A 27,738-nucleotide genomic window follows, 5' to 3' on the forward strand; every position below is an offset into this window, starting at 1 on the left:
TCAGGCCAGTTAATATTCTACCTCTGGTGTTGAAGGTTGTTAGTGTGTAGCAGAGTAACTGATTGTCCACCTCAACAACGTTACACTCCATGCAGTTTGGCTTCAGAGCGAAACACTCCACAGAAACAGCCCAACTGCTTTCTTCTGAAAATAAAGTCCAAGGGGGTGTTGTTGGGGCTGTGTTTCTGGACCTAAGGAAGGCTTTTGATACTGTTAACCATGAGATTCTCATCACAAAATTGTCCAAGTTCAACCTTTCCCCTGATGAGCGATGGATGAAATCATACCTTGAAGGCAGAACTCGGTGTGTCAGAGTGAGCAATAAGCTGTTGCCCACTCTTAGCTATGATGTGGGCGTGCCCCAAGGGTCAATACTGGGGCCCCTCCTGTTCAGCTCGTACATTAATGACCTGCCTTCTGTCTGTACTTGGTCTGAAGTTCAAATGTATGCAGATGATGCGGTGATACATGTGCATACAAACAACAAGCTGCGCACTAACTCACTAATGTAATGGTCCAGGTTACAAGGTGGCTCAGTGACTCATGTTTGCATCTCAATGTGAAAAAAACTGTCTGCATGTTGTTCACAAAGCAGGCAACTGATGCTACTGAGCCAGATGTCTGTGTCAGGGGAGAAACTCCAGGCGGTATCTGATTTCATACTTATCATACTTGATTCCAACCTCTCTCTGTAAAAGCAGGTGAAAAAGTTAACTCTAACCAAATTCAACCTAGCTAATTTCCAATGTATACGAAATTGTTTGACTACAGAAGTAGCTAAACTGTACTTAAAATCTGACACTCCCCCACTTAACATATTACTTGACTAGTTGGGACCAAGATTGTTGTACAACAATAAAACCCATTCAGTCTGTCTACAAACAGGCTCTCAAAGTGCTTGATAGAAAGCCCAATAGCCATAATCACTGTTACATCCTCAGAAAGCATGAGCTCCTGAGTTGGAAAAATCATGTGCAATACACCAACGCGTGTCTTGTATTCAAGATCCTAAATGGCCTGGCTCCCCCTCTTTCTGTTAAACAGAAAACCCAAACATATGGCCGCAGATCCACAAGGTCTGCCATGAGAGGTGACTATATATAAGCATCTTTAGTCAATCTGTTTTCTCTGTGAGAGCTTCCCATGTTTGGAACACACTGCCATCCGACACACATCTGCACCACCGATCACACTTTCACAAAAAACATGAAGACATGGCTAAAGGCCAATCATACTTGTGAACATAATCCCTAGTTGTTTATGGCCACTTTCCATGTTGTCTGTAGCTTGTGGAAACACTTTGGTGATTTTTATTTATTTTGCCTTGTTGCTTTGTATGTGCTCACTGCTCAATGATTGTCTGTATTGTAATTGTTTTTAATAACCTGCCCAGGGACTGTGGTTAAAAATTAGCCGGCTGGTAAAAACAGGAACTTTTACTGAAACGTTGATTTAATTTGCACTGTCCCTGTAAAAAATAAACCCGAAGTGTTTTGGAAACCTCAATCTGTTCTTTCTGATACTGTATAGAAATAAAAAATTCCTTACCTGCATGTGACTGTAGGAAGATTTGAAAAAGTCACTCTTCGGTGCTAAAATGTCCTTCTCAAAACTGCTAATAACACATTTTCATCGTTTCCCGGACCCAGTCTGTAATACCTACATGCTGTAAGCAGACCACCATAGTCCCTGTGCCCAAGAACACCAATGTAACCTGTCTAAATGACTATCGCCCCGTAGTACTCACATCTGTAGCCAGGAAATCCTTTGAATGGCTGGTCATGGCTCACATCAACATTATCCCAGACACCCTGGACCCACTCTAATTTGCTTACCGCCCCAACAGGTCCACAGATGAGACAATCTCCTATTGCACTCCACACTGCCCTTTCCCACTTTTGCAAAAGGAACACCTACGTGAGAATGCTGTTGACTCAGCGTTCAATACCATAGTGCCCTCCAAGCTCATTACTAAGCTAAGGATCCTAGGACTGAACACCTCCCTCTGCAACTGGATAATGGACTTCCTGACGGACCACCCACAGGTGGGGAGGGTAGGCAACAACACATCTGCCTCGCTGACCATCAACACGGGGCCCCGGTGGTGCATGCTTAGTCACCTCCTGTTCACCCATGACCGCGCATATCTCCAACACCATTAAGTTTGCAGAAGACACCACAGTGGAAGGCCTGATCACTAGAGGTCGACCAATTTTTAATCAGAATGGACGATTTTAATTAGGGCCGGTTTCAACTTTTCATAATAATCGGTATATTTGGACACAGATTGTGGATTTATTCTTTTATTTTTTCTCCACCTTTTAGCTAACTAGGCAAGTCAGTTAAGAACACGTTCTTATTTTCATGGTGGGTTAACTGCCTTGTTCAGGGGCAGAACGACAGATTTTTACCTGGTCAGCTCAGGGATTTGTTTCTGCAACCTTCCGGTTACTAGTCCAACACTCTAACCACCTGCCTTACATTGCACTCCACGAGGAGCCTGCGTGGCAGGCTGACTACCTGTTATGCGAGGGCAGCAAGAAGCCAAGGTAAGTTGCTAGCTTCCATTAAACATATCTTATAAAAAAAACAATCAGTCTTAACATAAGCACTGGTTAACTACACATGGTTGATATTACTAGTTTATCTAGCGTGTCCTGCGTTGCGTATAATCGATGCGGTGCCTGTTCATTTCTCATCGAATCACAGCCTTCTTCGCCAAACGGGTGATGATTTAACAAGCGCATTCGCAAAAAAGGCACTGTCGTTGCACCAATGTGTACCTAAACATCCATGCCTTTCTTTAAAATCTATATACACAAGTATATAGTTAGTTACCCGCTAGTTAGCGGGTTGCGCGCTAATAGTTGTTCCCCTTGCTCGGGGCTTTTGTGGAGCGATGGGTAGCGATGTTTCGAGGGTGGATGTCGTCGATGTGTTCCTGGTTCGAGCCCAGGTAGGGGCGAGGAGAGGGACGTAAGCTATACTGTTACACTGGCAATACTAAAGTGCCTATAAGAACATCCAATAGTCAAAGGTATATGAAATACAAATGGTATAGAGAAATAGTCCTATAATTCCTATAATAACCTCAACCTAAAACTTATATGGATATGGAAGGTATATGGAATACACATGGAAGAGAGAAATAGTCCTATAATAACTACAATCTAAAACTTCTTACCAGGGAATATTGTAGACTCATGTTAAAAGGAACCACCAGCTTTCATATGTTCTCATGTTCTGAGCAAGGAACTTAAATGTTAGCTTTTTTACATGGCACATACTGCACTTTTACTTTCTTCTCCAACACTTTGTTTTTGCATTATTTAAACCAAATTGAACGTGTTTCATTATTTGAGGCTAAATTGATTTGATTGATGTATTATATTAAGTTAAAATAAGTGTTCATTCAGTATTGTTGTAATTGTCATTATTATAAATAAATACATGTAAAAAAATCTGCAGATTTAATCGGTATCGGCTTTTTTTGGTCCTCCAATAATCGGTACCGGCTTTGAAAAATCATAATCGGTCGACCTCCACTGATCACCGGCGAAGATGAGACAGCCTATAGGGAGGTCGTCAGAGACCTGGCGGTGTAGTGCCAGGACAACAACCTCTCAAAAGTCAGCAAGACGAGCTGATCATGGACTACAGGAAACTGAGGGCCAAGCACGCTCCCATTCGACAGGGCTGTAGTGAAGTGGGTTAAGTTCCTCGTTGTCCACATCACTAAGGATCTATGATGGTCCAAACACCAGCAGTCGTGAAGAGGGCACGACAACGCCTCTTCCTCCTCAGGAGGCTGAAATTATTTGGTATTGGCCCTCGGGTCCTAAAAATTCTGCACCTGTACCATTGAGAGCATCTTGACTGGCTGCATCACCGCTTGGTATGGCAACTGCTTGGCATCCGACCGCAAGGTGCTACAGAAGGTAGTCCAGACGGCCCACTGCGTCACTGGGGCTGAGCTCCCTGCCATCGATGACCTCTGTACCATGCAGTGTCAGGAAGGCCCTACAAATTGTCAGACTCCAGCCACCCAAGTCAGACTGTTCTGTCTGCTACTGCACAGAAAACGGTACCGAGCCCTAAACAGCTTCTACCCCCCAAGACATAAGACTGCTAAATAGTTAGTCTGGGTAGCCATTTGGTTAACTATTTAACTAACTTTTTTGACTCATCACATACTCTGCTGCTACTGTTTTAATTACCATCTGTCATTTTTTTTCCCTAGTTACAGTTGAATTTGGAAGTTGACATACACCTTAGCCAAATACATTTAAACTCAGTTTTTCATAATTCCTGAAATTTACATACACTAAGTTGACTGTGCCTTTAAACAGCTTGGAAAATTCCAGAAAATTATGTCATGACTTTAGAAGCTTCTGATAGGCTAATTGACATAATTTAAGTCAATTGGAGGTGTACCTGTGGATGTATTGCAAGGCCTACCTTCAAACTCAGTGCCTCTTTGCTGACATCATGGGAAAATCAATAGAAATCAGCCAAGACCTCAGGAAAAATAATTGTAGACCTCCACAAGTTTGGTTCACCCTTGGGAGAAATTTCCAAACGCCTGAAGGTACCACGTTCATCTGTACAAACAATAGTACGCAAGTATAAACACCATGTGCCCACGCAGCCATCATACTGCTCAGGAAGGAGACGCGTTCTGTCTCCTAGAGATGAACGTACTTTGGTGCGAAAAGTGCAATTCAATCCAAGAACAACAGCAAAGGACCTTGTGAAGATGCTGGATGAAACAGGTACAAAAGTATCTATATCCACAGTCAAACTAGTCCTATATCGACATAACCTGAAAGGCCACTCAGCATGGAGCATGCAATTGCACATGGGGACAAAGATCATTCTATTTGGAGAAATGTCCTCTGGTCTGATGAAACAAAATGGAACTGTTTGGCCATAATGACCATCGTTAAGTTTGGAGGTTAAAGGGGGAGGCTTGCATGCCGAAGAACACCATCCCAACCGTGAAACACGGGGGTGGCAGCATCATGTTGTGGGGGTGCTTTGCTGCAGGAGGGACTGGTGCACTTCACAAAATAGATGGCATCATGAGGCAGGAAAATTGTGTGGATATATTGAAGCAACATCTCAAGACATCAGTCAGGAAGTTAAAGCTTGGTCGCAAATGGACAATGACCCCAAGCATACTTCCAAAGTTGTGTAAAAATGGCTTAAGGACAAAGTCAATGTATTGGAGTGGCCATCACAAAGCCCTGACCTCAATCCTATAGAAAATGTGTGGGCAGAACGGAAAAGGCGTGTACGAGCAAGGAGGCCTACAAACCTGACTCAGTTACACCAGCTCTGTCAGGAGGAATGGGCCAAAATTCACCCAACTTATTGTGGGAAGCTTGTTGAAGGCTACCTGAAACGTTTGACCCAAGTTAAACAATTTAAAGGCAATGCTACCAAATACTAATTGAGTGTATGTAAACTTCTGACCCACTGGGAATGTGATGAAAGAAATAAAAGCTGAAATAAATCATTCTCTACTATTATTCTGATGTTTCACATTCTTAAAATAAAGTGGTCATCCTAACTGACCTAAGACAGGGAATGTTTACTAGGATTAAATGTCAGGAATTGTTAAACTGAGTTTAAATGTATTGGACTAAGGTGTATGTTAACTTCCGACTTCAACTGTACACATCTTCCTCAATTACCTCGTACCCCTGAACATCAACTCGGTACTGGTACCCCTTGTATGTAGGAAAGTTGTTGTGTAACTATACTGAACAAAAATATAAACGCAACATGCAGCATTTTCAGGGATTTTACTCTGTTACAGTTCATATAAGAAAATCTGTCTATTTGAAAGAAAGAAATTATTCTCTAGTCTATGGATTTCACATGACTGGGCAGAGGGACACAGTCATGGTTGGGCCTGGGTAGCCCACTGGGTAGCCAGGTCCAGCCAATTAGAATGAGTTTATCTCCATAAATTAGTATTACAGACAGAAATATTCCTCTGTTACATCAGGTGGCTGGTCTCAGTCGACCCCGCAGGTAAGAAGCCAGAGATCCTGGATTACATGTGGTCTGGGGTTGAGAGGCCGTTTGGACGTACTGCCAAATTCTATAAAACAACGTTGGATGCGGCTATGGTAGAGAAATGAACATGCAACAGCTCTGGACATTTCTGCAGTCCGCATGCCAATTGTACGATCCCTTAACTTGACATCTGTGTCATTGTGTTGTGACAACTGCATATTTTAGTGGCCTTTTTATTGTCCCAATAACAAAGTTCACCTGTAATGCTGTTAAAATCAGCTTCTTGATATTTCACACCTGTCGGGTGGATGGATTATCTTGGCAAAGGAGAAATGCTCACTAACAGGGATGGTAACAAATTTGAGCACAAAATATGAGAGAAGTAGGCTTTCTGTGCATATGAAACATATCTAGGATGTTTTATAAAAAGAAAATGGGACCAATACTTTACATGATGTGTTTTATATTTTTGTTTAGAAATTAGGGATATCCATGGACATATTACACTGCCAAAATGTATGGCTTGTGTTAGTGATTTCATACCAAAATCAGAATACAATCTCATTTTGTGGGGTAAACGCTCAACTCTCATCAACACAACAGGCGACTTCCTGCTTAAACTTGAACAATGTAATTCAATTTAGCATATTTTCAAGTTTGTGACCTTCTGTAGCTACATTAGGAAGAAGGAATGATGGCAGTCATGTATTTTGTAGTGGATTTCTGCAAGCAGGAAATTGGTGCACTGTGCGTGATGTCATGTAATATAGTTAATTTAGTTTATGAACAGTATTATTACTTCACTGTTGCTTGTCCACTGAAAAATTCTGAATGAAACAAACTGAATTAATTGTTTTTCTCTACTCCCCCTTTTATTTCCAGTGTTTCGGTGCTGATCTTCAACACCACCTCACACTGCTTCATCTTGGTCAAGCAGTTCCGCCCAGGTAAAACTCCCTACTCCCCATTTCTCCTCGACCAATCAAATCATGTTTCCTCCGTAAGAACAACCTTTTTTCTAAGGACTGGGAATTCACATTCCTTTTCATATTTTTCATAGTTATTAGACAATGAAGAGGGACAGGAAATTAAAGTAAGGTGGAGAAAGTGTGTTAGAAGGGCGTGGGTCAGAATCGAACCCACCACAACCTTTCTTCATCCCTGTCAGGAAATGCCGCTCTTGTCACATTGCAAGTTTCTTAGCCAGCACCTGTGTATAGGATTTTGCTGAACTGCCACTTGAGCCTGTAAAGTGGAGCAATATCACCCCTAACACGTGGCCTGGAATCTGTCTGGCACATGCTCTCTCCTCCCGGCCTCCAGCCACCTTTACCCCTGTGGTGTTCACCAGGGTTCGGGTCAATTTTGTATCTGCCAAAGCAGCAGCTATTCTTCCTGGGGTCCAGCAAAATTAAGGCAGTTAGACAATTTTAAAAACATTACTATACATTCACAACAGATTTCACAATCCTTTAAGTGTGTGCCCTCAGGCCCTTACTCTACTACCACAAATCTACAACAAAATCTAGTGTATAGTGTTTATGTTATCATGTGTGTGTATGCATGTGTCTGTGCCTATGTTTGTTGCTTCACAGTCCCGCTGTTCCATAAGGTGTATTTTTACCTGCTTTAAAAATCTGATTCTACTGCTTGCATCAGTTACTTAATATGGTAGAGAGTTCCATGTAGTCATGGCTCTATGTAGTACTGTGCGCCTCCCATAGTCTGTTCAGGATTTGGGGATTGTGAAGAGACCTCTGGTGGCATGTGATGTTGGGTATGCATGGGTGTTCAAGCTGTGTGCTAGTAGTTTAAACAGACAGCTTGGTACATTCAGCTTGTCAACACTTGACGTCAGTCTCTCTTCCACTTTGAGCCATGAGAGATTGACTTGCATATCATTAATGTTAGCTCTCCATGTACTTTTAAGGGCCAGCCGTGCGCACCATCTTAGCTACTATATTCCATGGCTACATCAAGCTTGTGACTTCACAAACTTGTTGGATGCATTTAGTTTTTTTTGTTGTTGTGTTTTGTATTATATTTAGCCCAATAGGAAGTGAACGGTGAACGATGTATTGTAATTTTGGAGTCACTTTTATTGTAAGTAAGAATAGAAGATGTTTCTGAACATGTCTACATTAATGTGGATGCAACAGTGATTATGGATAATCATGAATGAATTGTGAATGATAACTGAGAAAGTTAGAAGGACCAAGATCATATCCCCCCCCTAAAATAAAATGCTCATCTCCTCTGCTATTGATAATGTGTCAGAGGTTTATTATGTTTTGTTGTAGCCTCAACTTTCTCACTCATTATTCATGATTTTTATCGCATTCAGGGTTATTTTAGACTGGTGTTCAGAAACATCCTATCTACTAACTTATACAGAAAGTTACTCCAGTCATTTTTAACCGTTCAGTTACTATTGCGCGTAACCTGAAACCCAACCAAAACAAGCTGCAAATACATCCAGCAAGTGCGTATAGTCACAAGCTTGATGTAGTCATTGCGTGTTAGGAATATGGGACCAAATACTAAACTCTGGACTACTTTAATACACTAAGTGATTTTTGTCCAAATAGTGACGTCTTCAAATGGGGGACTAGATATATAAAGTGCTTTAATTTCGGAGCAGTAAAACATGAATGAAAATACCCTCAAATGAAAGGTGACATTCTGAAACATTTGATCTCAAATCCAAGTGCTGGAGTATAGAATTTTAGCTTCAATGTCAATGCATACGGAGGGAAGTGTATCTGTGTCCTCAATTGTGTTTTATAAAAAAAAAATCTAAAAAAAATATATATATATATGTCTCTTATTACGGTGTTGACTTCCACCAGCAACGTTTTTACAAGTTCATGGGTGTGTAGAGGTATGCGTGTAATGATTTTTTTTATAGGGGTACGACTTTACTATACAGAGTTTGTCAGACACTTATTATATAATTTCAATTGTGGCCTATTTGAAGAATAAAAACAGACTTTGATTTGAACTGCGTAATCCCTATTGTTGAGAATTGAAAGGAATGATACATCAACGAGAAAAAGCTATCTGGGTCCCCAGGTCACTATAGTGTAACACATGTTGCGATCTCGCTCTTCCCCATTCACTCTCCCTCCACCCTGTCGCATCCTGCAGCCGTGTACATGTGTGAGTGGGAGAGGACCAAGGAGCCAGCCGTGCAGGCAGCGGCGGGGGAGGAGGAAGGGGCTGCGGCTGCAGCCACTGCTATCCCGGAGACTCCCATCGGCGAGACTCCCCAGGAGGAGGCTGTTGCTACGTCTGGGGGCGTCAAGACCCACCAGCCCCCGGGCTCGGCGGGTATGACCTACGAGCTGTGTGCAGGCCTGGTGGACAAGGCCGACCTGTTGCTGGAGGAGATTGCCAGGCAGGAGGTGCTGGAGGAGTGTGGCTACGACGTGCCAGTCGCCAAGCTGCGGAGGATCACCTCGTACAGGTGTGTGTGTGCACGTATGGCTCCGGGCTGAAGTTTCACCTAGGTACAAATCTTGGAGTAGCTTCCCCTCCTGCAATCCTAACCGTATTCATTAGCTGGGAAAATGCAAAACTGACCCAAGATTAGCGTCTAGCTTCACAAACACACACCCACCCATAACTTCATACAGGCACACACACATGCGCGCACACACACTGTCGTGAATAATTGATTTGCTCAAGGTGTGTAAAATGCTGAACCCAAAGATGAGGTGAATGATTTCTATATTTAAAGGTTTAATAGACAAACAATATACCCATATGTATATGGGGACAACATACTCTTGCTTATCTGTTCGTTCTCCAAGTGTTCCGGTACACTGGTTGAACATTAAATCAGAGCTGAGACCACTTAAGTAAAAGTAGGCTATACATTTGAACATCTCAATTGCTTGTGAGTAACCCTGGCTGGATTACAGGTAATGGCCGGGATATCAAGTTAGTTTTTTTCTCACTCATTATTCATGATTCATTCATGTTTTCGTTTTTTTATCGCATTATCAGGGTTATTTTAGAAGTGTTCAGAAACATATATTTTCTACTCACTTATAAAGTTCCTTTAGAAAGTTTTCACACCCCTTGACTTTCCACATTTGGTTGTTTTACAGACATCATTTAAAATGGATTAAATTTGTTTCACTGGCCTACACACAAAACACCATAATGTCAAAGGGGAATTGTTTTTATTATGTAATTTTGACATGAATTAAGACTGAAAAGCTGAAATGTCTTGTCAAGTATTCAACTCATTTGTTATGGCAAGCCTAAATAAGTTAATGTGCTTAACAAATCACATAAGTTGAATGGACTCCCTCCGTGCGCAACAATAGTGTTTAACATATTTTTTAATGACTAGCCCAAACATACAATCACACTACATGACCAAAAGAATGTGGACACCTGCTTGTTGAGCATCTCATTCCAAAATCATGGGCATTCATTTACTGCTATAACAGCCTCCACTCTTCTGGGAAGGCTTTCCACTAGATGTTGAAACATTGCTGCGAGGACTTGATTCCATACAACCACAAGCATTAGTGAGGTCAGGCACTGATGTTGGGTTCCAATTCATTCCAAAGTGTTAGATGAGGTTGAGGTCAGTGCTCTGTGCAGGCCAGTTAAGTTCTTCCACATCAACCTCAATAAACCAATTATGTATGGACCTCACTTTGTGCACGGGGGCATTGTCATGCTGAAAAAGGAAAGGGCCTTCCCCAAACTGTTGCCACAAAGTTGGAAGCACAGAATTGTCTAATGTATTTTTATACTGTAGCATTAAGATTTCACTTCACTGGATCTAAGGGGCCTAGCCCGAACCATGAAAAACACCCCTAGACCATTATTCCTCCTCCACCAAACTTTACAGTTGGCCGTATTCATTCGGGCAGGTAGCGTTCTCCTGGTATCCTCCAAACCCAGATTTGCCCGTCGGACTGCCAGATGGTGAAAGCGTGATTCATCACTCCAGAGAACATGTTTCCATTGCTCCAGAGTCCAATGCCGGCGAGCATTTACAGCAATCCAGCCGATGCTTGTCATTGCACATTGTGATCTTAGGCTTGTATGCGACTGCTCGGCCATGGAAACTAAATTTCATGAAGCTCCCAGCCAACAGTTCTTGTATTGACATTGCTTCCAGAGGCCGTTTGGAACTCTGAAATGAGTGTTACAACCAAGGACAGACGAGCTTGTGTGGCCTACCACTTTCCAACTGAGCCGTTGTTGCTCCTAGACGTTTCCACTTCACAATAACGGCACTCACAGTTGACCGGAACAGCTCCAGCAGGGCATAAATTTGATGAACTTACTTGCTGGAAAGGTGTCGTCCTATAACGGTGTCACATTGAAAGTCACTTAGCTGTTCAGCTAGGCGATTCTACTGCCAGTGTTTTTTCTAAGGAGATTGCATGGCTGTGTGCTCAATTTTATACACCTCTTGGCAATGGGTGTGGCTGAAATAACCAAATCATCTACTAATTTGTGTGTGTTGTGTGTTGTGTGTAAGGTCCTTCAATCGAGCAGTGAATCTCAAATAGATTCAACCACCAGGACCAGGGAGGTTTTCCAATGCCTCGTAAAGAAGGGAACCTATTGGTGTACATGGGCAAACATTTTTTTAAAGCAGACATTGAATATCCGTTTGAGCGTGGTGAAGTTAATTATACTTTGGATGGTGTATCAATACACCTGGTCACTACAAAGATACAGGCGTCCTTCCTAACCCAGTTGCCGTAGAGGAATGAAACCGGTCAGGGATTTCACTGAGCCCAATGGTGACTTTAAAACAGTAAGAGTTTTTGAAGGCTGTGATGGGAGAAAATTGAGGATGGATCAACAACATTATAGTTACCCCACAATACTAACCTAATTGACAGAGTGGAAAGAAGGAAACCTGTACAGAATAAACATATTCCAAAACATGCATCCTGTTTGCAGTAATACTGAACTTTTTTTTTTTTACAAAGCCATTAACTTTTTATCCTGAATACAAAGTGTTATGTTTGGGGCAAATTGAATACAACATATTACTGAGTACCACTCCATGTTTTCAAACATAGTGGTGGCTGCATCATGAGTATGCTTGTAATTGTTAAGGATATATCGTTTTTTGAGTTTTTCAGGATAAAGAAAATACATGGAATGGAGCTAAGCACAGGCAAAATCCTAGAGGAAAACCTGGTTTCCACCAGACACTGGGAGATTAATTCACATTTCAGCATGACAATAACCTAAAACACAAGGCCAAATCTACACTGGAGTTGCTTACCAAGAAGACTGAATGTTCTTGAGTGTCCGCGTTGATCTATGGCAAGACCTGAAATTGGTTGTTTGGCAATGATCGACAACCAGTGGCAATTTTAGCATGTAAATCTTGGTGGGGCAAAAAAAAAAAAAAGATGCATGCCAGCAAAGCCACAACACTAAACAATACATTAATTGCACTATAATGGCGACAAGCAGTGCCCACAACTGTTAGAGCCTAGGGGGTTACATTCGGGCATTCAGAGAGGGGGTATATTAATTTGGCCCTGGTGGCACAAAATCAAGTCTGACTGCATGGAGATGCTTGGGAATATGGTCAATACGGGGGACCATGTTGCGGGTGTTTCAGGGAAAACGGGTACATTTGACCTCCATCTAGGACGTAACAATAGTTAATCAAATCTCCCCGTTTCTGCCCTTTACATTTTTTTTTTTTTTTAATTGCATGGTCTTGCTAGCCTTCTCATACAGCTGCATATATGCATTCATAAATCAAGACCTTTCTTGAGTTGGGCTCTGAGCTGGTGCAACTGTTGAGAATGCGAGCCTATAGTTGTGTGGTGGAAAGGGTTGAGTGTGTGTATGTGCGTATCCCACAACTGTTGCGAAGGAGTAAAATATGTTAGGGACAATATAGGATGATTCACAATTGTTTGCTAATATACAGTGCATTGCGAAAGTATTTGGCCCCCTTGAACTTTGCGACCTTTTGCCACATTTCAGGCTTCAAACATAAAGATATAAAACTTTATTTTTTAGTGAAGAATCAACAACAAGTGGGACACAATCATGAAGTGGAACGACATTTATTGGATATTTCAAACTTTTTTAACAAATCAAAAACTGAAAAATTGGGCGTGCAAAATTATTCAGCCCCCTTAAGTTAATACTTTGTAGTGCCACCTTTTGCTGCGATTACAGCTGTAAGTCGCTTGGGGTATGTCTCTATCAGTTTTGCACATCGAGAGACTGACATTTTTTCCCATTCCTCCTTGCAAAACAGCTCGAGCTCAGTGAGGTTGGATGGAGAGCATTTGTGAATAGCAGTTTTCAGTTCTTTCCACAGATTCTCGATTGGATTCAGGTCTGGACTTTGACTTGGCCATTCTAACACCTGGATATGTTTATTTTTGAACCATTCCATTGTAGATTTTGCTTTATGTTTTGGATCATTGTCTTGTTGGAAGACAAATCTCCGTCCCAGTCTCAGGTCTTTTGCAGACTCCATCAGGTTTTCTTCCAGAATGGTCCTGTATTTGGCTCCATCCATCTTCCCATCAATTTTAACCATCTTCCCTGTCCCTGCTGAAGAAAAGCAGGCCCAAACCATGATGCTGCCACCACCATGTTTGACAGTGGGGATGGTGTGTTCAGGGTGATGAGCTGTGTTGCTTTTATGCCAAACATAACGTCTTGCATTGTTGCCAAAAAGTTCAATTTTGGTTTCATCTGACCAGAGCACCTTCTTCCACATGTTTGGTGTGTCTCCCAGGTGGGTTGTGGCAAACTTTAAACAACACTTTTTATGGATATCTTTTAGAAATGGCTTTCTTCTTGCCACTCTTCCATAAAGGCCAGATTTGTGCAATATATGACTGATTGTCTCCCACCTCAGCTGTAGATCTCTGCAGTTCATCCAGAGTGATCATGGGCCTCTTGGCTGCATCTCTGATCAGTCTTCTCCTTGTATGAGCTGAAAGTTTAGAGGGACGGCCAGGTCTTGGTAGATTTGCAGTGGTCTGATACTCCTTCCATTTCAATATTATCGCTTACACAGTGCTCCTTGGGATGTTTAAAGCTTGGGAAATCTTTTTGTATCCAAATCCGGCTTTAAACTTCTTCACAACAGTATCTCGGACCTGCCTGGTGTGTTCCTTGTTCTTCATGATGCTCTCTGCGCTTTTAACGGACCTCTGAGACTATCACAGTGCAGGTGCATTTATACGGAGACTTGATTACACACAGGTGGATTGTATTTATCATTATTAGTCATTTAGGTCAACATTGGATCATTCAGAGATCCTCACTGAACTTCTGGAGAGAGTTTGCTGCACTGAAAGTAAAGGGGCTGAATAATTTTGCACGCCCAATTTTTCAGTTTTTGATTTGTTAAAAAAGTTTGAAATATCCAATAAATGTCATTCCACTTCATGATTGTGTCCCACTTGTTGTTGATTCTTCACTAAAAAATACAGTTTTATATCTTTATGTTTGAAGCCTGAAATGTGGCAAAAGGTCGCAAAGTTCAAGGGGGCCGAATACTTACGCAATGCACTGTAATAATTGCTTGCAATGTAATTTTGGTAATGGCGAGACTGGTGAGAGAAAATCCTTTGCAAAACATTACTACAAATATTAATAGCTAATTATGGGAAATTAACAGTTTTTAAAAATGTTTTTTTGATTGCTATATATAATGCAAATCGAGGTGAGGGCGATGGAAATGCATTTGGCCGTTGATCTACTTCTGTTCTGTAAATGGCACTGTGTGCTCTTTTCGAAGGATGGATCCCAGTCTTTTCAGGGATACGGGGGGTCGGGGGGTGGTCTGCCGGGCATTGGGATGACAACCCAACTCGGGATGAGGGCTTTTAGCGGGTGGAATAGTGGGGACCAATTGGAGGTTTACTTAGTAGCAATGCAAATATCATGGTACAGCTATATAGACACTCAATCATTGTTATTTTTTAATGGTATGTTTATTAAACATATTTTGATAAATATAATTGGAAGTTGTCTCATGGTAAGTGGTGAAATAAGTATACCTAGTTACAATTGTAATGGCTTAGCAGATAATAAGAAAATACCATCAGTATTTACCTGGCTAAAAGAGAAGAAATATAATATCGATTACAGGAAACCCATTCAATCATTTTAGATTATGTTTTGTGGAAAAAGGACTGGGGGGTGAAATATTTCTCCCATGGGCAAAGAAATTCAAAAGGGGTGATGGTTTTAATTAACAGTAATTTTGATCCAAATGTACAAATTATCCAAACAAAACAAGGTAGATGGATTATTTTAAATATGTTATTGGACAATAAACATATGGCTTATTAACCTATACGGTCCAAATAATAATGATGATCCAAGCTTCTTTGAAAATATATAAGAATTTATCAACTCTACAAGCAACACTAGACTATTATTATGATGGGAGATTTTAATACAGTCTTAAATACCTCTATGGAAGGTATTTACACTACAAACTATCACCCTCAGGCACTTAAGGAATGTCATGAATGTCATGGATATATTGGAATTAGTGGATACATGGGGGCTTAAATACCTAGTGAGATATACAGTCATGGCCAAGAGTTTTGAAAATGACATACATTTTCACAAAGTCTGCTGCCTCAGTTTGTATGATGTCAATTTGAATATACTCTAGAATGTTATGAAGTGTGATCAGATGAATTGCAATTAATTTCAAAGTCCCTCTTTGCCATGCAAATGAACTGAATCCCCAAAAAACATTTCCACTGCATTTCAGCCCTGCCACAAAAGGACCAGCTGACATCATGTCAGTGATTCTCTCATTCACAGGTGTGAGTGTTGACGAGGACAAGGCTGGAGATCACTCTGTCATGCTGATTGAGTTTGTATAACAGACTGGAAGCTTCAAAAGGAGGGTGGTGCTTGGGATCATTGTTCTTCCTCTGTCAACCATTGTTACCTGCAAGGAAACACGTGCCGTCATCATTGCTTTGCACAAAAAGGGCTTCACAGGCAAGGATATTGCTACCAGTAACATTGCACCTAAATCAACCATTTATCGGATCAAGAACTTAAATTGTTGTGAAGAAGGCTTCAGGGCGCCCAAGAAAGTCCAGCAAGCGCCAGGACCGTCTCCTAAAGTTGATTCAGGTGCGGGATTGGGGCACCACTAGTACAGAGCTTGCTCAGGAAGGGCAGCAGGCCAGTGTGAGTTTATCTGCACGCACAGTGAGGCAAATACTTTTGGAGGATGGCCTGGTGTCCAAGGACAAAAGCAGCAAAGAAGCCACTTCTCTCCAGGAAAAACATCAAGGACAGACTGATATTCTTCAAAAGGTACAGGGATTGGACTGCTGAGGATTGGGGTAAAGTAAATTTCTCTGGTGAATCCCCTTTCAGACTGTTTGGGGCATCCGGAAAAAAAGCTTGTCCGGAGAAGACAAGGTGAGCGCTACCATCAGTCCTGTGTCATGCCAACAGTAAAGCATCCTGAGACCATTCATGTGTGGGGTTGCTTCTCAGACAAGGGAGTGGGCTCACTCACAATTTTGCCAAGAACACAGCCATGAATAAAGAATGGTACCAACACATCCTCTAAGAGCAACTTTTCCCAACCATCCAGGAACAGTTTGGTGATGACCAATACCTTTTCCAGCATGATGGAGCACCTTGCCATAAGGCAACGGTGATAACTAAGTGGCTCGGGGAACAAAACATCAATATTTTGGGTCCATGGCCAGGAAACTCCCCAGACCTTAATCCCATTGAGAACTTGTGGTCAATCCTCAAGAGACGGGTGGACAAACACTAACCCACAAATTCTGACATACTCCAAGCATTGATTATGCAAGAATGGGCTGCCATCAGTCAGGATGTGGCCCAGAAGTTATTTGACAACATGCCAGGATGAATTGTATTGATAAAGAAGGGTCAACACTGCAAATATTGACTCTTTGCATCAACTTCATGTAATTGTCAATAAAAGCCTTGGACACTTTCCTTGTAATTATACTTCAGTATTCCATAGTAACATCTGACAAAAATATCTAGACACTGAAGCAGCAAACTTTGGAAATTAATATTTGTGTCATTCTCAACTTTTGGCGGCGACTTAATCAAGCTAGTCGTCTTGACTACTTTCTTATGCTATTCTCTCTGATACCTCAAGTTTTTTTTTGTAACTTTTAAAATATTTGTAAATATTTTCATAATTCTGTTTTCTTAACTGTATTGTTGGTTAAGGGCTTGTATGTAAGGATTTCACGGTAAGGTACACCTGTTGTATTCTCCACATGTGACAAATATAAAATGTGATTTACCTAGTGCATTCAGAAAATATTCACACCCCATTACTTTTTCCACATTTTGTTACAAAGTGGGATTTAATTGTCCTATTTTGTCAACGATCTACACAAAATACTTTGTCAAAGTAAAAAAACAAATCTACCTTTACAATAGACCAAGAGACCCTCATTAACCGCTCTGGGATATGTGGGACGGTACCGTCCCACCTGGCCAAAAGCCAATGAAAATGCAGAGCTCCAAATTCAAATAAATTACTATGAACATCAAACTTTCATGAAATCACACATGCAAGATAGCAAATTAAAGCTACAGTTGTTGTGAATCCAGCCAACATGTCAGATAAAAAAAAAAAAAGGCTTTTCGGTGAATGCAAACAATGCTATTATCTGAGGATAGCACCATAGTAAACAAAGAGAGTAGCATATTTCAACCCTGCAGGCGCAACACAAAACGCAGAAATAAAAATATAATTCATGCCTTACTTTTGATGAGCTTCTTTTGTTGGCACTCCAATATGTCCCATAAACATCACAAATGGTCCTTTTGTTAGATTAATTTCGTCTATATATCTAAAATTTCAATTTATTTGGCACGTTTGATCCAGAAAAACACCGGTTCCAACTTGCGCAACGTGACTACAAAATATCTCAAAAGTTACCTGTAAACTTTGCCAAAACATTTCAAACTACTTTTGTAATACAACTTTAGATATTTTTTTAACGTAAATCATCGATAAAATTGAAGACGGGATGATCTGTGTTCAATACAGGAGGAAAACAAACTGTAGCTAGCTTTCTGGTCACGCGCCTCTATCTAACAGTACACTTCAAGTTACCCTCCAAGTTACCCTCGTTCAAGATGGCCGTAATTCTTCATTACACAAAGGAAAAACTTCAATCAACTTCTAAAGATTGTTGACATCCAGTGGAAGCGATAGGAACTGCAAGAAGGTCCCTTCGAAATCTGATTTCCCAATGAAAACCCATTGAGGGACCTAAAAAAAAAAATTCTGAATGGTTTTTCCATTCATGCTAAGTTCTGTTGTACTCAGACATGATTCAAACTGTTTTTAGAAACTTCAGTGTTTTCTATCCAAATCTACTAATAATATGCATATCTTATTTTCTGGGGATGAATAGCAGGCAGTTGAATTTGGGCATGCATTTCATCTGGATGTGAAAATACTGCCCCCTGTCACCAAGAAGTTTAAGTAGATATCGTAAGCCTTTGACTCAATAACTATGTTTAAAGTCTTTCAAATGGTGTTTGCTCGAGCATGCCTAGAGTACCCGATGGACGGGGATTACACTTTTGCTTCAGCACCTCTCACTAATCAAATGGGCCACATGGTCTAGTGGTAAGACTCTTGGCTCCATGCACATGTGGCTCCCGCTGGAGCATGTGGTTCAGTCCCTGTGTGCTCCCTTTTGACTCTCTCCGATCTCCCACTCTGGTTCACTATCTGTCAATAAAGCACTAAAAACAATACATGGAGAGTGACTCTCCTTTGGGGTGGGGAGAACTGCCCTGCAGGAAGCCTGAGCATTTGCCTACGTTTCCCTGTAAAAAAAAAAAAATCCTCAGCAATATACACACAATACCCCATAATGATAAAGCGAAAACAGATTTTTGCAAATGTATTTAAAATAAACACATACCTTAATTAATTAACTCCTCCTGAGTGGCTCAGCGGTCTAAGGCACTGCATTCAAATCAAATTTGATTGGTCACATACCCATAATAACATCTACAGTGAAATGCTTGTGTTCCTACTCCCAACAGTGCAGTAGTATCGAACAATACACACATCTGTGGCGGAGAAGTCCGTCACTGGCCGCGGGCAGCGTTTGGTACACTAACACACACACATTCATCGTGCCTCCCTGCTCCGTTGTCACCTACTTTAACAATGTGGGTCGACGCACAAGTTAACGTCCCTATCTTAGTACATACATTACACACATTACACACATTTACATTTTGTTGGTATATTGTATCATGAGAAATGTTTTGCAATATCTGCAATTCATTATGTTTAGCTGAGTGGAAAATGTAGGCTTTGATGAAGGTAATTGCTTAATTAATTAGTGCTGGGTATGTTCTGATGGGAGTGGCTTCCCCTACAAAAGGAGCCTCTCTTTCAGTTCAAGGGGGGAACCATTTTGGATTGAGCTGTTGATGTGGCAGTGTTTTTAGCTGTCCCATAATGGATACTTTGGATGGCAGTACTGTTGTTCTTCCGGATTCACTATGTAAATAAACTATGTAAATAAACACCCACACGCACAGAAGTACTTTTGCGGCTCCGCCATATTTTTATTTGATAGAGGTTAGGTTTTTCAGTTTAGCCTTCTGGCCTACTCTACGTGACATCTAATTTTATTGGTCACATACACATGGTTAGCAGATGTTAATGTGAGTGTGACGAAATGCTTGTGCTTCTAGTTCCAACCATGCAGTAATATCTAACAAGTAATCGAACAATTTCACAACTACCTTATACACACGTGTAAAGGAATGAATAAGAATATGTACATATAAATATATGGATGAGCGATGGCCGAACGGCATAGGCAAGATGCAGTGATGGTATAGAGGTCGACCGATTATGATTTTTCAATACTGATTATTGGAGGACCAAATAAAAGCCGATAACGATTAATCTACCGTTTTTAAAAAATGTATTTATTTATCATATATATTATTTTTTTATAATAATGACAATTACAACAATACTGAATGTACACTTTTTTATTTTAACTTAATATAATACATCAAAATCAATTTAGCCTCAAATAAATAATGAAACATGTTCAATTTGGTTTAAATAATGCAAAAACAAAGTGTTGGAGAAGAAAGAAGTACAGTATGTGCCATGTAAAAAAGCTAACGTGAGAACATATGAAAGCTGGTGGTTCATTTTAACATGAGTCTTCAATATTCCCAGGTAAGAAGTTTTAGATTGTAGTTATTATAGGACTATTTCTCTCTTCCATGTGTATTCCATATACCTTTGACTATTGGATGTTGTTATAGACACTATAGTATTGCCAGTGTATCAGTATAGCTTCCGTCCCTCTCCTCGCCCCTACCTGGGCTCGAACCAGGGACAAATCGACAACAGCCACCCTCGAAGCATTGTTACCCATCGCTCCACAAAAGCCCTTGCAGAGCAAGGGGAACAACCACTTCAAGTCTCAGAGCGAGTGTCATTTGAAACGCTATTAGCGTGCACCCCGCTAACTAGCTTGCCTTTTCACATCGGTTACACCAGCCTAATCTCGGGAGTTGATAGGCTTGAACTCATAAACAGCTCAATGCTTGGAGCGCAGCGAAGAGCTGCTGGCAAATGCAGGAAAGTGCTGTTTGAATACATGCTTAAGAGTCTGCTGCTAGACTGCTCTATCATAGACTTAATTAAAACATAACACACAGAAATATGAGCCTTAGTTTCTGGATTTGACCATATCAATGATCTATCATTTTGAAAACAAAACGTTTATTCGTTCAGTGAAATGCGGAACTTTTCCGTATTTTATCTTTAACGGGTGGCATCCCTAAGTCTAAATATTGCTGTTACATTGCACAACCTCCAATGTTCTGTCATAATTATGTACAATTCTGGCAAATGAATTACGGTCTTTGTTAGGAAGAAATGGTGCATATTCCCTGACTCTGCTTGCACAGAACGCAAGAGAAGTGACACAATTTCCCTAGTTAAAAGAAATTCATGTTAGTAGGCAATATTAACTAAATATGCAGGTTTAAAAATATGTACTTGTGTAATGATTTTAAAGAAAGGCATTGATGTTTATTGTTAGGTACACATTGGCGCAACGACAGTGCTTTTTTCATGAATGCGCTTGTTAACGCATCACCCGTTTTGGAGAAGTAGACTGTGATTCGATGAAAAATTAACAGGCACCACATTGATTATATGCAACGCAGGAGAAGCTAGTGTCGTGTCTTTACTATCATTAAATTGAAGACCTATAGTTTTTATCAAAAATTCTCTAATTAGTATTATGCGATCAAACTGATTAATCATGTAACTGTAATTAACTAGGAAGTCGGGGCACCAAGGAAAATATTGATTACAAAGTTATAATTTCCCAATATAACCTTTCAGATATTTAATATCTGGTCAATTAGTCTTCTAATAAATTAATTATTTACTTTACCTCACGTTAGTCTCATTCCAAACATCGTAAATTGTTGGTTATCTGCACGAACCCAGTCTTCACTGAGTCATCCATACATCAATTGTCTTAAATCATTTATTTATTACTAAGTAATTCACAGAAATGCATAACAAAACAACAAGGTAAATGTGGTTACAAGAAATGATAGGAGAATGTGCCCTTGTGGGCTACACCGGCATGGCGGCTTGTTAGACAAAAGGGAAGTGGGGGTCGACTTAAGTCACAAGTTAATAATTATAACAATTGAAATGCTAATCCTTTACACATGAATGCTCACTCATTTGGGAACAATTGCAATCAATATATTTACGCTCAGTGTGTCGTCTTGATCGCTGTTGAGAAGTTTGTTTATTTTGTAGAATTGTCCGTCTCTCTGTCTGCCGTGGTTAGAGGGGATAGTTCAGAGCGACAATCATTCATGTTGTAGTAGAATGGATGTTTCGGCAGTTGTCATTCTTCGCATTCAATGATACTGAATTCCTAGCTGCAGACTAGTAATTAATATCAAAGTTCTTCTGTCGGTATCAATAGTCTAAGTTTAACCACAGTATGGTTAAAAGATTCAGCAATGGTCTGCAACCTTCGTCCTCCCGTGATTGAGAGAAACATGGTCTACTTGAGGAATTCTCAAGATTGGGGTTTTATTCGGAATTGCAGAAAGGGGCTGTCCCAGCATGCCTGACCATAACTGGGCTCATGGGCGGTCCTCTGATTTAGTTAAACTCAAAAGGGAATTGGAGTTTCCTTCATTAAACAGTCCAAAATCACATTACACAATTTTACAAACAGTATCATACTCACTCATTCATCTTCTACAACAATTAGATGTAAACCTCATATCTGAGGCTATTATCCTTGATGATCTTTTTGGCCTTCCTGTGACATCGGGTGGTGTAGGTGTCCTGGAGGGCAGGTAGTTTGCCCCCGGTGATGCGTTGTGCAGACCTCACTACCCTCTGGAGAGCCTTGCGGTTGTGGGTGGAGCAGTTGCCGTAACAGGCGGCGATAAAACCCGACAGGATGCGCTCGATTGTGCATCTGTAAAAGTTTGTTTTTGGTGACAAGCCAAATTTCTTCAGCCTGCTGAGGTTGAAGAGGCGCTGTTGCATCTTCTTCAGCACGCTGTCTGTCTGGGTGGACCATTTCAGTTTGTCTGTGATGTGTTCGCTGAGGGACTGAAAACATTCCAACTTTTCCACTACTGTTCCATCGCTGTGGATAGGGGGGTGCTCCCTCTGCTGTTTCCTGAAGTCCACAATCATCTCCTTTTGTTTTGTTGATGTTGATTGTGAGGTTTTTATCCTGACACCACACACCGATGGCCCTCGCCTCCTTCCTGTAGGCCGTCTCGTCGTTGTTGGTAATCAAGCCCACCGCTGTAGAGTGTATGGCCACACAGTCGTGGGTGAACAGGGAGTACAGGAGAGGGCTCAGAACGCACTCTTGTGGGGCCCCAGTGTTGAGGATCAGCGGAGTGGAGATGTTGTTACCTACCCTCACCACCTGGGTGTGGCCTGTCAAAGTCCTGGATCCAGTTGCACAGGGCGGGGTCGAGACCCAGGATCTTGAGCTTAATGACGAGTTTGGAGGGTACTATGATGTTGAATGCTGAGCTGTAGTCAATGAACAGCATTCTTACATAGGTATTCCTCTTGTCCAGATTGGTTAGGGCAGTGTGATTGTGATTGCGTCGTCTGTGGACCTATTATAGCGGTAAGCAAATTGGAGTGGGTGGAGGTGATATGATCCTTGACTAGTCTCTCAAAGCACTTCATGATGATGATGGAAGTGAGTGCTACAGGGCGATAGTTGTTGGGAACAGGAACAATGGTGGCCCTCTTGAAGCATGTGGGAACAGCAGACTGGGATAGGGATTGATTGAATAAACACACCAGCCAGCTGGTCTGCGCATGCTCTGAGGACGCTGCTAGGGATTTCGTCTGGGCCGGCAGCCTTGCAAGTGTTAACACGTTTAAATGTTTTACTCACGTCGGCCACGGAGGAGATCTTTTTGGTTTTTTCTATTTGTAATCCGTGGTTGACTGTGGACCCTGCCACATACCTCTCGTGTCTGAGCTGTTGAATTGCGACTCCACTTTGTCTCTATACTGACACTTTGCTTGTTTGATTTGACTTACGGGGGGAATAACTACACTTTTTGTATTCGGCCATGTTTCCAGTTGCCTTGCCATAATTAAATGCAGTGGTACGTGCTTTCAGTTTTGCTCAAATGCTGCCATCAATCCACAGTTTCTGGTTAGGGAAGGTTTTAATAGTCATAGTGGGTACAACATTTCATACACTTCTTTATAAACTCGTTCACCGAGACAACCTATCAGTCAATGTTATTGTCTGAGGCTACCCGGAACATATCCCAGTCCACGTGATCGACGCAATCTTGAAGCATGGAATCTGATTTTGTCAGACTGGCGTTGGATAGACCTAAGAATAGGGGTGACCTGTTTTTAGTTTCTGCCTATAGGATGGGAGCAACAAGATGGAGTCATGGTCAGATTTGCCAAAAGGAGCGCAGGGGAGGGCCTTGTGTTCATTGCAGAAATTAGAGTAGCAGTAGTCGAGTGTTTCTCGCTCGTGTACTGCAATTGATATGCAGATTAGAATTTAGGTAGCCTTGTTCTCAGATTAGCTTTGTTAAAATCCCCAGCTACAATAAATGCATCCTCAGGATATATGGTTTCCAGTTTTTGTAAAACTCCAGTGAAGTTCCTTGATGGCCATTGGTATTCGCTTGCGGGGGGATATACACCGCTGTGACGATAACCAAGGAGAGTTGGGAGATAATACGGTCAGCATTTGATTGTGAGGAATTATAAATCAGGTGAACAAAAGGACTTGATCTCTTGTTTGTTTTAGCTGCCTGTGGATGGTGTTCAACTGATGTGCTGTCTTCGGTAGCAGAAGCAATGGCTGTTGGAACACTTGGATCCCAGCCAGGGTCTGGGGTGAGTGTTCCCATAGGTGCAGGTCTAGGATCAGCTTTCCCTCCCCAATTCAGATCAGCGTCTAGGGGCAACGTCACCCTACACCTCCGACCAAACCTTTTACAGGATGATTTCCTGGATTCCTCAATCAGGATTAAGGGACCTTACTTGGCCCCTAGCTGTGGGTTAATTTTAGCTGCCTGTGGATGGTGTTTTGATATGGCTGTCATATGGGGAGAATTGAGGAATCTTAAGTGTAGAGGGGAAGCCTGTCATGGGGATCCTCTAGCCCCAAAGAGGATCATCATCATCGCCCTATAGACACACTACACTCACCACCTCCTCTCCACCAACTCCACGCTGGTGGTGTTTCACCTGGGATTGTCATGGCGATCTCTCAAAAGCTTTGGCATTGGTTTGGGAAAATCTTTGATTTTGAACTGACTGCTAAACCCCTCCAAATTTACCTGGATAACATTTGCTGTGTGAAATACTAAACAGGCTCATAAGCTTACATGCCAGTCACCTGACCTTTGACCTCATGTGTGTGTCACCTCTCTCTCGGCAGCTCCGGCGAAGGTGTGACAGGAGCCAAGCAGACCATGTTCTACGCCGAGGTGTCGGACGAGAACCGCGTGGGCGAGGGCGGAGGCTTGCCTCAGGAGGGGGAGATGATCGAAGTGGTCAAAGTGCCCCTCCATGAGGCCATGACCTTTGCCTATGACGAGAGCATCCCCAAGACCATGGGCGTCATCTTCAGCTTCATCTGGTTCCACAACAACATGTCGCCCAAGTACAAGATCTCCACCAACGTGTAACCCACCCAACCCCGTCCTTGCACTCTTGAGCCTGAGGTAGAAGTTGCAGTTAACAACAGATCTGTGATCAGAAGACCCTAACCCCAAGCCTAATCTTTGCTATTAAGGGTATGGAGAAAAATATCTGACCCTGTGTCAGTGGTTAGAGACAACTTCAATCTTCTCCCAACACCTTGCCTCTGACCATTTCCATATAAAATGGCCCCGTGGCAACCATTTTTGTCTTATTACTAACCGTGTTCTTTTTTGGGGGTTTGTCAAATTTTTGATCTTAATTACTTTTCCTCTAAAACTTGCCATATTCACTTTTTGTTGTTTGTAACCTTTTCCTCACAGAGGTCACGAAGATGGCGACATCAGTCTTGTTCAGAGCTGCTCGTCTGTAGTTGATTTGATCACGTTCCAGGAATGCGAAAATGTTGTTTCTTATTCAGTGCCAGAGTTTATCACATATGACGGTCGTTGCTGAGTCTGTTAAATTGCCACAGCTGTTCCAGGCACGCCTTGCTTACTTTCTCTATGATCTACACAGCCTCAAAGCCAGTGTTTCCCATTCTTGTGTCTTGGGGGGGGTGTAATTGCTGGGCTAGAAAAAAAATATGGGTCCCCTCACGTCCAGGACTGGGAGACACTTCTCTAAGCAATAGTTTGATAGTTGGTTGTTTGATCATGTCTAGAAACAAATCAACATTTCAGTTTGCTTAGGCATTTAGATATGTTGTAAGCATTGCATTGAATCCAGGGCTGTCACTACAGTAGTGCGTGCTCTGAGGTCACAAGATATTGTACTTTTGATAGAGGCTTCTTTTAACTACCACAGGAATATCACCTACCTCTACACTGATAAGCTTTATTTCAGTTACTAATGTCACAATACCAGTACCACAACACTCCGTATCACAATACTCAGAGGCATTGTAAAATCGTGATACCACAATACTCATCACGATAATGCGATAATTCTGAGTATCGTGATACTGCGCATTGTGATAACACTAGTAAACACCATATGATTAATTGTGATATTGTGAGAACCTTCTGGTGGACAATTGCTCTCACACTTATACATGTGTGTTAACAGGAAGGCTTCACCGATACTGGCTGAGAACAACAGCGTTTTTATATGTCTCAGACAGTGTTTTATTTTTTCCTAATGAAGGAAAGTGATGTCGAGCCCCTATGAGCCTCCGTAGAATGGAGCAGGGTCAATGGGAGTTTTGTTTTGGGAAATTGAAAACCTAGCTTGTAATTTTAGCATGCTACTTAACCCAGCTATCTGGGATAGCACCTTGAGCCCATAGTGCTGTTTTGTGATCCCTTTTTGTTTTTTAACCTGACGCAGGGGGAGAGTTTGGTTGATATCTTCTGTGTGGGGCTCGAAGGAAAATGGTTGCTCTTTTTAACTTGGGCCATGTCTCTCAGCTTCACAACAGTTTAATCCTCCCTTTCCCCCATGGCTGTTTTGGCCAGACCACTTCAAGACACCCAGATTTCCACAGAAATCAACAGCAGCAGCTATTCAAGTCTATAGTGGTTTGAAACTAGGGTTGCAAAACATTCCCAGGTTTTTCAGTAAACCCGGATGGAGGATTCCATCCTCAATTATTCCTTCCAGTTTTACTAGAATTCTTTCAAGCGGCATTTCTGAAAAATTTAGGAAATTGGGGAAAGGTTCCGGAATTGTGCAAGAAAGAGCTTAAGACGACAATCACAAAATCACTTGCTTAACATCTTAGGTCGAACCGTTTTCCCCCTCTCGATGAGGTGACATTCAGGGATCCCCATTCTGCACCTTTTAGCCATAGGCTTTTTAACCCTTGGGTATTGTGCTGATGACATATGTCGTAACATTTCTATGTAGTTTGCCAATATCACAAACTGTCAATGTCCTAAATGGTTAATTGACAAATCTTCTCAAGAAAACTTTTTTGGGGCAACATATTAATGCGTGGATTCATGGCCCCTTTCGCTAAAACTTGGTAAAGATCATTGGTAATATACTGAACAAAAATATAAACGCAACATGCAATAATTTCAGATTTTACTGAGTTACAGTTCATATAAAGAATTCCGACACTTGAAATTAATTCATTAAGCTATGGATTTCACATGATTGGGAATACAAATATGCATTTGTTGGTACCTTTAAAAAAAAAAGTAGGGGTGTGGATCAGAAAACCACCTGGTGTGGCCACCATTTGCCTCATGCAGCACGACACATCTCCTTCGCATAGAGTTGATCAGGCTGTTGATTGTGGCCTGTGGAATGTTGTCCCACTACTCTTCAAGGGTTGTGCGAAGTTGCTGGATACTGGTGGGAACTGGAACACGCTGTCTTGCAGGTCGATCCCAAACATGCTCAATGGACAAACATGCCCATGGACAAACTGGGACATTTTCAGCTTCCAGGAATTGTATACAGATCCTTGCAACATGAGGCTGTGTATTATCATGCTTATTGTG

The 27,738-nt window shown here is 41.6% G+C and overlaps 1 protein-coding gene across 2 annotated transcripts in view; it reads left to right on the forward strand.

Moving 5' to 3' along the window:
* The window catches only part of LOC110521980 (uridine diphosphate glucose pyrophosphatase NUDT14), a 38,943-nt gene extending 11,767 nt beyond the window's left edge, over positions 1 to 27,176 (forward strand). The window contains exons 3-6 of one of the 2 annotated variants that reach the window (XM_036975502.1): positions 6,907 to 6,971; positions 9,172 to 9,490; positions 25,026 to 25,311; positions 25,612 to 27,176. In XM_036975502.1, the coding sequence (XP_036831397.1) occupies positions 6,907 to 6,971; positions 9,172 to 9,490; positions 25,026 to 25,275 (634 nt within the window). In that variant the 3' untranslated portion in view covers positions 25,276 to 25,311; positions 25,612 to 27,176. Of the gene's footprint in view, positions 1 to 6,906; positions 6,972 to 9,171; positions 9,491 to 25,025 lie in introns of both variants that reach the window. The other variant, XM_021600004.2, reaches the window with a different exon arrangement.
* Positions 27,177 to 27,738: the final 562 nt, after the last annotated feature.

The sequence above is a fragment of the Oncorhynchus mykiss genome, chromosome 4 (assembly GCF_013265735.2).
Source record: "Oncorhynchus mykiss isolate Arlee chromosome 4, USDA_OmykA_1.1, whole genome shotgun sequence".
NCBI lineage: Eukaryota > Metazoa > Chordata > Actinopteri > Salmoniformes > Salmonidae > Oncorhynchus > Oncorhynchus mykiss.